The 13,522-nt window shown below is 46.0% G+C and overlaps 1 protein-coding gene across 1 annotated transcript in view; it reads right to left on the bottom strand.

The window, feature by feature from the left end:
- The window catches only part of LOC139386568 (rho GTPase-activating protein 21-like), an 81,424-nt gene that overhangs the window by 29,760 nt on the left and 38,142 nt on the right, over positions 1–13,522 (bottom strand). Inside the window, exons 5-8 of the mRNA XM_071132222.1 lie at positions 9,468–9,560; positions 8,764–8,842; positions 8,613–8,667; positions 1,434–3,111 (exon numbers count right to left, since the gene is read on the bottom strand). Of these exons, the coding sequence (XP_070988323.1) occupies positions 1,434–3,111; positions 8,613–8,667; positions 8,764–8,842; positions 9,468–9,560 (1,905 nt within the window). The remainder of the gene's footprint in view (positions 1–1,433; positions 3,112–8,612; positions 8,668–8,763; positions 8,843–9,467; positions 9,561–13,522) is intronic.

Below are 13,522 nucleotides of genomic sequence, written 5' to 3'. Positions count from 1 at the left end.
CGTTAAGACACTAACAGCTTACAGACGGTAGGCAATTAAGGTCATAGTTATGAAAACTTAGGACACTAAAGAGGCCTTTTTATTGACTCTGAAAAACACTGCAAAAGAAAGATGCCCAGGGTCCCTGCTCATCTGCGTGAACGTGCCTTAGGCATGCTGCAAGGAGGTATGAGGACTGCAGATGTGGCCAGGGCAAAAAACTGCAATGTCCGTACTGTGAGACGCCTAAGACAGCGCTACAGGGAGACAGGACGGACAGCTGATCGTCCTCACAGTGGCAGACCACGTGTAACAACTAGAGGTTCTAGAATACCGTTTAATCGGAATGGCCGATTAATTAGGGCCGATTTAAAGTTTTCATAATCGGAAATCTGTATTTTTGGGCGCCGATTTTGTCGATTCTTTTTATATATATTTATTTATTTTTTACTCCTTTATTTAATCTTTATTTAACTAGGCAAGTCAGTTAAGAACACATTCTTATTTTCAATGACGGCCTAGGAACGAGGCAAAACGACAGATCTTTACCTTGTCCGCTCGGGGGATCCAATCTTGCAACCGTATAGTTAATTAGTCCAACGCAATAACAACCTGCCTCTCTCTCGTTGCACTCCACAAGGAGACTGCCTGTTATGCGAATGCAGTAAGCCAAGGGAAGTTGCTAGCTAGCATTAAACTTACCTTATAAAAAACAATCAATCAACGACTGTCGTTGCTCCAATGTGTACTTAACCATAAACATCAATGCCTTTCTTAAAATCAATACACAAGTATATATTTTTAAACCTGCATATTTAGCTAAAAGAAATCCAGGTTAGCAGGCATTATTAACCAAGTGAAATTGTGTCACTTCTCTTGCGTTCATTGCACGCAGAGTCAGGGTATATGCAACAGTTTTTTTTATTACATAGTTTGGACTTCGGCGAACTAAGAGAGAGAAAAAAAAACTCTTAGGTGGCCTGCCAAAGGATTTCAATGGCAGAAAAAACCCTGTACACTCACTGCCTGCCACCAAAGCTTCTTAACAACATACTGTACATCTAGCTAGTCAAGGATTGATCAGGTGGTAAACATGGGCCCAGTATGAAATGTAAAAAACACTATAAAACCATGTTTCTAAATATAATGATTTGTCATTTCTCCCCAGCAATTTCCCCTCCCATTCTTATCTGTACTGACAAACTGCTGCTGCTACTGGCCCCCTAGTCTACTCTTTTCCCTGCCTACATGCCTGGTGCTTCTGGTGCCATGGAGACTGACTGCACAGTGCCATGATGTTAGAGCTCTCTTACCGATGAAATGGATAGAGTCATTTCCCAAATGGTACTCTATTCCCTATAAAAATGTACTACTTTTGAAGTATAGTGGTGTACCAAATAGAGAATAGGAAGCAATTTTGGACGCAACTGTGAAGTTAGTGTTCGGCCTCTTACCGATAAAGGGGATTGAGTCGAGGGACTCTTCCAGGTTGCTGGAGGAGCATGAGGTCTGGTCCTTCTCCTGCTTCTTGCTCAGCCGCCGCATGTGCATCTCCCGCCGCGCATCGTTGGGCAGCCAGCACACAGAGTCTGCTGCTGGCTCCGAACCGTCCTCCTCGTTCACCGCCAGGATGTAGGAAGGGTGGCGCAGGGGGCTGGGGTTCTTCACCGACCCAGGAGACTTTTCCCTGAGGACTACGCCCAATTCTGAGGCCGAAGGGCCGCGACCGTTCACCTGGGCCTGGGGCTCTGTGCGAGGTGGGTGGTGGTGGGAGGTTTTGAGAATCCCAAGCCTCTGTGGTCTCTGATGGGAGGCGGTTAAGGACAAGGACCTATGGCCCACCACCGCTGCCACCTCTCTCCCTTGCACCTCCCCTGCTGGCTGCATGGTCTCCGGCCGCCCCCTGCTCTGGCTCACATGGTTCACATCTTTGACCCCAGCTCTTTGGTCGGTTGGGGAGGGCTCCAAGCTGATAATCTTCCCCAGGTGAGAGGGTCTGTCTTGGGTCATATTAGGAACGCTGTGAGGCTGGTGCTGGAGCTGCTCTGGTCCTTTAGCATAGAGGGTAGGGTTGGGCATTGGCGTTCCCCGGAGGCTGTCCCTACCATACCCTGCAGGGGGTCGGTGATGGACAGCCTGTTTGGAGAGGCTCTGCCTGCTGGGGCGTGTAACCTGGTCCGGCCTGCTAGCGTAGCCTCGTCTATCCACCATGGGCCGGCCCAGCTCCACAGAGTCCACATAGTCACAGTCAGAGGAGCGAGCCCGGGCCTTGTGTGTTAACCCATCCTGGGACACACTACGAGGAGGCCAGTTCCTGGGGTGGACCCCCCGCTCCGCCATACTCATACGGTCCTGGGAAGAGCTGCGGGGGGGCATGTGGGGGAAGGGGGGCGGAGGTCCATGGTAGGCGCGGTCGTGGGAGGTGCTCCTGCGCCGGAGACCCTTAGGGTTGGGGCCCCAGCCACCCCGGGGGATGTGGTGGGAGGAGTTGAAGGTGTTCTGGCTGGCGGCTCGCAGGCATTCTAGTCTCTCCTGGATGGTCCGGCTGCCATAGGCGTGTATACTCTTGTTATCGATGTACTCCCTGTAGGTCTGGTACGTCCGCCAGTCTATGTTTTGGTGAGAGACAGGGTTGGGGGAGTACTGGTGTAGCGGGGCACTGTAATTGAGGAGGCTCGCCCCAGAGGGGTAGATGTCTGTTTTCCGTGGCAGGGGGTAGTGGGACACAGACCCAGGACGCACTCTGATGAGGCCAGGGTCAGGGGACCCAACCAGGCTATAGTCTATTCTGTGTGCGGGTCCTATACGGCCCAGCTCTGGAGGAACTACCACAGTCCTCACGCTGTCGTTGCGCATGCACGCCGCGGTCTGGGATTTGGGGTACGGGTGTGCAGGAGGAGGAGGGGAGGGGGGCACGGGAATCTCCATGCGGTACCCCGTGGCTGGTGGTGTTGCCCCCCGGCATGCTCCCTGTACCCCCACTCCAACTGGGGAGGGGGTCTCTGTAGCCTGGGCCATCCCTGGGGGCTTACAGTCTACACGAGGGTAACATATGGGGGGCGGCTCGGGGATGTGACGGGCGTTTCCACTGTAGGTACTGCGGCTTCGGAGGTACGCATCCTGGGAATAGGCCTGGCGAGAGAAAGATGAGAGGGTAAGATACAATAACACTGTCCACTGGTCCCAATTCACTCCCTACCGCTTCTTCCCTTGGCCCTAACCCTTCCCCTTGGCCCTAAACCTTCCCATTGGCCCTAACCCTTCCCATTGGCCCTAACCCTTCAAAGTTGGCAGATTTGTAGGGTGGAAGCAATATGGTGGAAGCGCTACTCTACACTGCCTCGATCTATCTAGACTAGACTCTTCAGATCTGAAAATATAGGGCGAACAGGAGCAAAATGGGGTAGGGAGCTAAATGGAATCAGCAATGTGTGTAATATTCAACATTGCATTTCTAATACATCTGGTAAAGAACTGGAGCAGTGAACATTTACTAATGATAGCTGCTGTGTGTGTGGGTAGGCAGGCAGGGAGCTGAATGTTGTAGTGTGAGTGCGGAGGCGGTTAGCAGGTCAGGAGAGTCACTGGTGTTCATCTGCTCTCTCCATATTTAGATAGCTAGTTCTCTGGGTACTGTTCATCTGCTCTCACCATATTTAGATAACAGTAGCCAGAGAACTAGCTAACTGTTCACTATGCAACAAGAGCATGCTGTGCTGCCGCAACATGAGCAAATGATCCAATGATGGAAATGTTTTTCGGGAACTTTTTTCCCCTACTGATTTCTGTTATAAAAGATATGAAAGAGCAAACAGAAACACTACTGAGTAGCCAGCCAGCCAGCAGGCATAGCTAGTCAGGTGATCTGTGATTGAATAGAGTGGACAAGAAGCAACAGATGTGTTGGAAGAAAGAAGGAAAGAGACAAGACTGGCATGCAAGACCAAACAGTGATATACAGGAAGGTAGCCTATCTGTTTGGTTTACCCACCTTCTGGCTGACAGCACTGGCACTGTTAGAGCGAGACCTGAGACTCACAGAGATAGAGGGGGGCGGAAGACGCCCAGAACCCACAATTGTCCTCACAGCGCTAAACTTAACCTCCGTTATCATACTCCCAGGCAGATTGTCAACACTCCAGCAATGATACCTCAACACTCCTTCCAGCGAAACGCCAGCAGACAACGATGATCACACACATAGATTCCATCAATGGTAGATTCCGTATAGCTGGCTGTGCAGCCTTCGTCCATTTGTCAAATGCCTTTCCATATTACTTTTCTCTGTTTGTCTTGCAACTAGCAAGCCCAAAAAGTGACACATCAGAATCAGGTGGACTTTAAACCCCAGCACCTGGCATTGTATTACGATTGTTACGTAAGCCTCAACTGTATCCACAATCAGTGTTTTACAGGCAATCACTAGACCCTCCCTTCACCAATAGGGCACTAGTGGAGAGTTCACGGGTCAAGGGCTTTTATCAATGTCTGCGTCTGAAATGGCACCCTATTCCCTATGTAGTGCACTACTTTGACCAAAGCCATAGAAACCTATTCCCTATATGCAGACCAAAACTAGTGCACTAAATAGGGAATAGCTTTCCATTTCAGAAGTAGCCTGGAATTAGCCTACTAACATGGCAATCGAATGAATGACACTACTAACTAGCAAAGCAGCTAAGTGAGAACATTACAGTACATTACCTCAACCCATTCTCAAACAAAAACATGACAACATGCATTACAAAGAGAGAATTAGACAGGGGGAGCACAACATCAACATGTGTGGTCAGGTTGTCATCATCCCTGCTGCAGCTAGCTTACCAGATCAGTGGTCTCCGTGAAAAAGGCTAGCGTTAGTTACAGCAGGAGAAAACGAGAGCAGTGAGAGGAGAAGAAGAATAGGGAAACGGCTAGCAGCAAATCACACACACACACTATAAAAAAGAAAAGAGAACAGTGGTAGTCTTGATCACTGATGCCGGGGCCCTGGAGTCAAAGCACTAAAAATCCATCAGAGCTGCAGTCACATCGAGGGAAAGCGAAAACGGGGAACGGACGTTGGCCGTGGCAGGACTGTCATATTAGCGATGCCAGCTGTGTGTTCCAGTCTGACCTGGGCGAGGTGTAGGTGGCAGGAGCAGAGGTAGCCTGCTGCCTCCGACAACACCGAGCTCTCCATCTCGCTGTTGCTCCCTCCAGCCGACTGCAGCAGCCAGGTTACAGCACTTACTGGATGAGTTGCTGCCTGGTATCGCTCACACTCTCTATCCCTGCCTCCACTCTATCTGGTATCGCTCACACTCTCTATCCCTGCCTCCACTCTATCTGGTATCGCTCACACTCTCCATCCCTGCCTCCACTCTATCTAGTATCGCTCACACTCTCTATCCCTGCCTCCACTCTATCTGGTATCGCTCACACTCTCTATCCCTGCCTCCACTCTATCTGGTATCGCTCACACTCTCTATCCCTGCCTCCACTCTATCTGGTATCCTTCACTCTCCATCCACTCTATCTGGTATCGCTCACACTCTCCATCCCTGCCTCCACTCTATCTGGTATCGCTCACACTCTCCATCCCTGCCTCCACTCTATCTGGTATCACTCACACTCTCCATCCACTCTATCTGGTATCGCTCACACTCTCCATCCACTCTATCTGGTATCGCTCACACTCTCCATCCCTGCATCCACTCTATCTGGTATCACTCACACTCTCCATCCACTCTATCTGGTATCGCTCACATGACGGAAGCAGCTGCTTGATTCTACATTCAGCTCAGATGATCCTGCTTCCCATCCTCTTCTGCTCTCCCTCCTTCTCAGCAGCATCAACCTGTTCACAACTAAGGGACTGTCAGCTGACTACAGCTGGTTTGATGATCTTCCATCCCACTCCCTCACTCAGCGTCTCTATCTTGCTAAGCCACTGATTTTACTGCTGTTGACGTGTTCCGCTGTAGCTGGTTTTCTGTGTGTGTACTGGAGTCTCTCTCCTCCTCCTCTAGTTAATAATGTCAGCCACCCAGCGAGCCGCGATGTTAATCCTCCAACCCAGGCACAGCTGCATCAGTAGCGTGATACTCTGCCTCAGCAGTGGCTAGCCTTTTCATACGCCCCGCTATCCTAGCGCTGTGGACCAGCGGCCGCTAGCTAAAGCAACAGATGTGCAACACAGCCCAGTGAAGGGGAGGAGAGAGGGAGAGTAGAGAAGTGGGGGATGGGAAAAGAGAAGGGAGAGGGGGAGGTGGCTGAGCCAATAAGAAGGGAGAGAAGGAAAGAGGGTAGGGAGAGGAAGCAGAGGGAATAGATGGATGTTTACAGGCTCTACTCTTCTATGATGATGTATGCCAGCTTGAGGGGCTCAGGTACTGAAGCTTGCTTTGTTTTAATTCAGGCTTCTGTGAAATATCTTAATAGGACAGTTACCCAGTGTATGATCCAACCCACCCTCATTCCTAAATGGTGTCACCTGTGGCAAGCCAACAGTGAGACTTGAGGAGTAAGGGAGACAATGAAGGCTCTTAATAAGATGATTCCACCGTGTTTATTTAAATGACAATACTACTGTGAGAGTACTCCTCTTTCTGTTACTTATAAACATATACTCATTACGCACAGATATTTAGCAGCACAGCAAACTGAGTTTACCTTCCTACTGAACCTGCAGCAGAATGCTAATCAGGCACCTCTAGTTGCCAGTAGCTATTGTGCATGAAAAGTTAATGATGAGAGTGGAGGCACAGGCACGTTACTTTCTGAGAAGGTAACGTCATGTGGGCTTCCTTCAACCGCACTCAATTCACTGCTACAGTACAGAGACATGCAAGACTAGTCTGTGGGAGGAGAGAGACGGAGAGAGATGGAGGGAGGGAGGTGAAGAGAATGAACTGGCTGCCAAGAGCACTAAACTCCCACAATCTCAGTAGATGTTGTTTTTCTCCGTTTCAGATGTGCAAATTTGAGAATGCTACAACCTAAATTTCCCTGCTATTCCGGCATCAATTGAGCTCCATTTGACATCTGCCCATCTCTGCCTGCCCCCTGTGCTAATCTAAAATGAAATGTCAGCAGAAGGCAAGCTGAACCTCTTAGGCTCTCTACTCAACTATTTATACCGGACACCGATTTCACGCAGCAATGCCTCCATGGCCAATTCCTTTGTAACCTCTCTCTAGCTATTCTATGCGACGGGGAGCATGTGTCAATGAGTGGCCACAGAGCCTTTGGTAAGGTAAACATTCCAACACAGTGTTAATAGGCTCAGCTGTTAGACAATAGGGAGTTGGAGTCATTAAGCTGATGGGGACAGTTTGTGCTACAGTTGACAACAGGCTAGGTGTGACAGGTCAGCTAGTGTGGTGCAAAAGGGTGGAACCTGTGTTGACACAGCCAACCTCTCTGAATAGAACTGTACTAAGAGAGATGGTATGCATTAAGATGAACAACTTTTATTAGTGCGTGTGGAGTACACAATTAGTAAGGAACGGCATTCTTTCCTTTCTCCAAAATGTTCTATATTTGACTTATTATTTTGATCTCACCCATGCGAGAGAGATAACAAAAGTTTAGAGATAGTCAATACTTTACAAGTGCCAGTGTTTCCCCTATATGCATTTAGCAGCGTTGCACCGCCTCTACTAAATCACGTCCGCTGCAATAAAACAATTATTGCTATTCTTTTTTTATTTTTATTACAGGAAATTAAACTGCTAATTTTCTCTCAGCCCCATGGCAAAATGTGTTGATCAGGCAGAAGACGAATGTCTGAAAATGCTTTCATACAACGTGATTATTTGCAAGAGGAAAAACATTTGTGCACAACATTTTTCCAAAAGGTAAGGATCAACTCTTGGCTGTGGGTGATTGGCTGTGAAGGCGCAAACCTGGAGTACTGCCTGTCACATGCTCTGGAGAGCATGTCTGATGCTGATCCCTGTTGCATAAGAACATAGTGGGCGAGAAACAGAAACCAGCAGGGAGTCTGTAGCATGCTTTAGTTTACATATGCATTTATGCCAGTACCCAGCTGCCTAGATTCTAAATCATTTCTCCCCTGAGTAGAAAAAAATCATCTTGCCTCAGACCTACTAACATGCAACTCTTCTCCATGTCAAAAGTCGAGACTTAAGAGTTTCTGCGTGTGTGTTTGTGTGGTGTGTTTGTTTGTTTATTAAGTGTGTGTGAGTTTATGAAGTGTGTGAGTTTCTGAAGTGTGTGAGAGTGTTTATGTCTCAAAGTGACCCTTCCAGCTCCCAGAATGAGGTCAGCCCTGCAGCAGAGAAGCATTAGCAGCACTTGGAGCTCCAGCAGCAGTCAGTGGAGAGGACAGGCTGTGGTGGCCTGGTTATGAGGCCCAGATAGAGCACTCTGAAGTGGGGGGGGGGGGGGGGAGGGGGGGGGTTCATCAGGGTACTGCCCGTCCCCTCTGGAGCAGGACTAGTCTCCCCACATACACCCTTCACAGAGAAACTAGAACTGATTCACTGATCTAATGCTTGATCACAATAATAGCGACTGAGTTGATGATTTAGAAGTGGAAAGAGACGCAGACAGAAGAACTTCTGTTTTATAGTGGCTAAATATAGGAAGAGACTAAATCACTGCAGTAACGATCTTTACAAACTTACCAGCTGCAGTATGTCTTCATCTTTTGGCATAACACAGAGTTCAAGAAAGGCATCACTGTAATAGAAACACAAAGACATAAAAGGTAAACAAAAGACAAGCGGGAAATCAGTCACTGAGAACAATAAAGGTATTTTTATGTTGAGCCCTCACCTGTTTTGGATCAAGGCTATGACCTGAGAGTAGGTTTTCCCAATGATACTCGCTCCATTCACCTTTACTATCCTGTCTCCTGTTGACAATTAGAAGGAGAGAGAGGGTTAGAAGTTAGACTGGTAATATGTGAGTGACAGCATTAATGGCAGGTGTATGTGTGTCTTTAAAGAGAGGTTGTTGTAGGGTAGTAGTCCCTTAGTAAGAGGCAGCTTCCCAACTAGGCTGACAGTCAGAGGGGAATGAGGAAAGGAAACTGATCAGTCATCTGATGTGTGTTTACTATAATTCAGTGCCTGAGGAAGCTGAGCTGTCTGCCTCTACTAACAACTTCACAAACAGAAAACGAATGAAAAAATCTGAGAAGACTACTGAGGATATCTGAGCAAACTACTGAGAATCTCTGAGCGAACTACTGAGAATCTCTGAGCAAACTGCCCAGCATAGGGTGGACTGAAATCATAATTTTCAGATCTATGGGATTGGACCAACACTATGTCCAATAGTGCACCATAAGTATTGTAGTCCTGCTGTATTGTAGGGGAATACAGTCAAGTTGATATTCTTTTTCCAAAACTCACAAAATTGCTTTAATATATTGATTCTATAATATCTACCTCTATGACGTCACCTAGCAATGATAAAAACAGAAACCAGAGAACATAGGAAGGTACAATTTCAGTGCGTTGCCGTTAATCAATTACCTGTACAGAGTCCAGCTTCGTTGGCAGGACCTCCCTCCTTCACTTGCTTCACAAAGATGGTGTCCATTGGCTCCAGCCTGTTCCGTTGTCTCCCTGACAACAAAGACAAAGTGTCATCATCAGCAACCATTAAACACATTCCTCTGGAGGTCACATGGTGGTGACATACCAGATCTGCTCATAACAGTGACACAGTAGTCATTAAATGAATAATCCCAGTCATACTACATATCTGCCCAGATTAGGTACAATAGGATGTTACCATGAAGTGTCTAGAAGGGTAGTAAGTCAGATTAATTTCCCTTTAGAAAGACACATTGTTGACCTCAGCAGACCTACAATACACTAAGAGCAGAGGACCCAAACTAGAATGCACCACCCACCCACAACTATCAGTTAAACACCACCCAGACTGAGACGCACTCAAAGCAGCCAGCCTAACAAGACACCCCATGAACAGCTACCAGACACAACCCTAAATTGTAGACATTTACTAAGGGGAGAAAGAGTGAGTAGGAGCAAGAGCAACAGGATGAGACAGAGAAAGTGATATATAGAGCAATAGATAAGGAGGAACTGTCACAACATTCAGAAGCACTGCTTTACAGTGACAGCAGAATAACAGAGTGGTTTGGTTTCTCTGTGTGTCACATTGGCTGTTCCTCATACAACAAGACTAAATGAGAATGATAATGAAGGAATTCAACGGAAGAAAGCCTCCTAATATGGTGGGTGAGCTGTTGGGGATTTGGGGAAGGGAAATGAATACATCTGAGTTTAGTTGGAGAACCTGTTTGCTCATTCTTACCCCGTCTCCTAGCAGCTGCATAGGAGAGGAAAGCAAAGGAGAGTGAGGGAGTAAGAGGGAGGGAGAGCAGACAGAGAGTGAGCTCAGCTGCACAACTCCCACTCCTTCCCAATAAACAAACACAGCTCCAGGCTCACTAGACACAAAGCTCTGTCCAACTACTTATCACTGTGTAAGTTGGTGAATTATTATTGAATAGGAATGTTGTATCTTATGTGGAAGTCTCAGTGAGTACATTTGATATTAAACTGGTTATGGCAGTAGGCAGACTACGGCATTAGTCATGTAAACACACTACTCTCTTTATCTTAAATCGACGTACAGTCATACTCGAAGTAAACATACGCCGATTAAAACACCTGGTTTTCTGAGTATTTAAAAAAAATTATTAGGACATGTAAACGTCTTAGAGTTATAGATGGGTATCTGATATGCGCATGTGCTAGCATGAGTTTGGAAAAACTGACAATATTTCACATACAAACTTTATGTCCGAACTCAGAATCAAATATGCTCCATAAAGATAACATGGTCACTGTGATAAAACATTTATAGCAGAATTTCTGCATTTATCAAAGTCCCATCATGTAGCCTGATTTCATTAGTGGTCACGTAGGGCTGACCCCATTTAGTACAACTGCCAGGTTGCAGTTGTAAATGAGAACTTGTTCTCAACTAGCCTACCTGGTTAAATAAAGGTGAAATAAATAGTCGACTGGTCGATTGTTTGGTCGATCGGCTGTTGGTCGACCGATATTTCTTTAGTTGACCAGAAACAACAACAACAAAAACATTTTTCAAGACACCAGGCTGATTTGCGGCTTTGAGTGGACTAATCCATTGTGGAGGCCGTAGGGGTGGCACAGGCCATGACTAAGACTTGCTAAAACAAAACAAACGTAAGTTTGAATGACACCGAGGGACAGTGTTGTTACAGCTAACACCCGTTTGCCTGAGGCTGATACCACACAGGTGTTTCTACACATGCATACACACATACACTCATTCAAATGCACACACGTGTACATACCCAGACACACACACATAAATAGTGCCATACATGCACTCAAACATATTCAGTTGGCCTTGCTGTTATGACTTTAGTTGTCTTTAGTTTTTTTTGCATGGATGTTTTCGGTTTTCCTTTCTTTCTCTTTTTAATTTTGTTGGTGCATTTGGGGGGCGGGGGCTTGGGGGGCGGTGTCAGATGGTTGAGGGGCAGCTCTTGGAGGGCTGGTGGCCTGGCGGTTGGGAGCTTAGTCGGGGGGTGATAGTTCTCTGGTTCAGGTCCCTGTTTTCGACCGTATGTGTGTGTGTGTGGGGGGGGGGGGGGGGGGCGTTGACCCTGGTTGCTTCTGTGTGTCTCTCTGGATGGGAGTCTGTTAGATGACTAATGTGATGGAAATGTTGAGCGGCTTCACTGCAAGTAGATTGTATGTTATAATATTCAATAAAAACACATTAAAAAAAGACATTCGCTACTGAAAATGATTATATTACATAGGAACAGCTGCAACCATAATAAAAATAATATTTTATAACAAATATTATTTATCCCGCGATAGTGGTCGCTGTCCGCGGTTATGAAATATCAGGGCGCTGCTGAATTGGCACCTTTTCCTAGACCATGTTGCTATGTGAATAATAGCAAAGTTAACCAGCATATTGGTGTTGAGAACAATATGGCAGCGGTGGAGTTAGGAGACGAGAAAACAGCCCTTGACTTAATTGTCTAAGAAACTCATTTTATTAGGTCTATAATCAATAGCCTAACTGCTTAATGGGAATGGCTTTATGAATAATCCATATACTGTATATCTACAGAAATACGGCATGTCCTGCTTCTGTTGCCGGTTTGTTTAACAGTCTACTGATTCCGTGAGCACCAAGCCACATGCAACTACATGTCGGATAAATAACTTCACAAATTTGGCTGTTTTCAATCTTTGCTACGCTGTAATAAAAGGCTTCACACTTTTTAAAAACTTTGTTAGAACAGCCTCTCTGGTATTATTTATCATTTATTTATTGTTTACACTGTTCCAGATTTTCTGAAAAATGATATGATAATAACCTTCCCTTTTCGTGATCTCATTATTACGATCATCATTATAATAAGTCATGTCATTATCATTTGTAGTCTTAGTATAGCTGCCTTCGAGCTGTAAGTCTAAGAGCGTATCCTGTTTAGTCTTACTACCTTAACTTAAGCCTAGATTTAAATATAGACCCCTTCCCTTTTCCCACATTTAGTTATTTACAGCCTTATTCTAAAATGTTTTAAATGTTTTATTCCCCTCATCAATCTACACACAATACCCCATAAAGGACAAAGTGAAAACAGGGTTTTTAGAAATATTTGCAAATTAAATTGAGCTCAGGTGCATCTTGTTTCCATTGATCATCCTTGAGATGTTTCTACAACCTGATTGGAGTCCACCTGTGGTAAATTCAATTGATTGGACATTATTTGGAAAGGCACACTTATCTACAGCTCATTCGGAAAGTATTCAGACCCTTTGAACCTGATGGTCATTCTGACAGATCTCCAGAGGTCCTGTGGAGATGAGAGAACATTCCAGAAAGACAACCATCTTTGCAGGACTCCCCCAAATCAGGCATTTGTGGTAGAGTGGCCAGATGGAAGCAACTTTCTTGAGCTCCAGTATTTTTCACAACTAGTCAAACTGATTTCACACATCGGACTTTCTCTTTACCTCCTGAGCAACCAGTAAATATTCCTCAGTTTTTAGTTTGTCACACCCTCTGCATCCATTTGAGGTACTTCGGTAACAACTTTTCAGTCAGAAATGCCTGTAATTATGATGCAGCTTCAGCAACACGGACAGCGTGATAAACACTGTTGATGTTCTGTGGTGGTCACGGCAGCAGGGAGGAGAGCGAGACAACAAGTGCTAGTCACACCGTCACTCGCTGCCATTTTCTTTTTTAAACACAGCGCAGCAAGTCTGAGCCCTGCCAGGTACAATCAAATCAATTACGTTTGGACTCCCTCTTGTCATTTGTGTGTCTTAATTATTTAATCAAACAGTGAGCTTAAAGCATCAGACAAGCTCAGTGCATAAAGTTGATTTTATTAAAACACATAGGACGTGTCTGTATATCCTATGTGTTTTAATCAATTTGGACTAATCGATTGGTCTAAAAGAACAGATGACTCTTGGTCGACCAATATTTTGTTTTTGTCGGGGACAGCCCTAAGGCTATGTAAACAGAATTATTAGGG

This window comes from Oncorhynchus clarkii, chromosome 28 (assembly GCF_045791955.1).
Source record: "Oncorhynchus clarkii lewisi isolate Uvic-CL-2024 chromosome 28, UVic_Ocla_1.0, whole genome shotgun sequence".
Taxonomy (NCBI): domain Eukaryota; kingdom Metazoa; phylum Chordata; class Actinopteri; order Salmoniformes; family Salmonidae; genus Oncorhynchus; species Oncorhynchus clarkii.
This window is presented reverse-complemented; position numbering and strand designations above follow the sequence as displayed.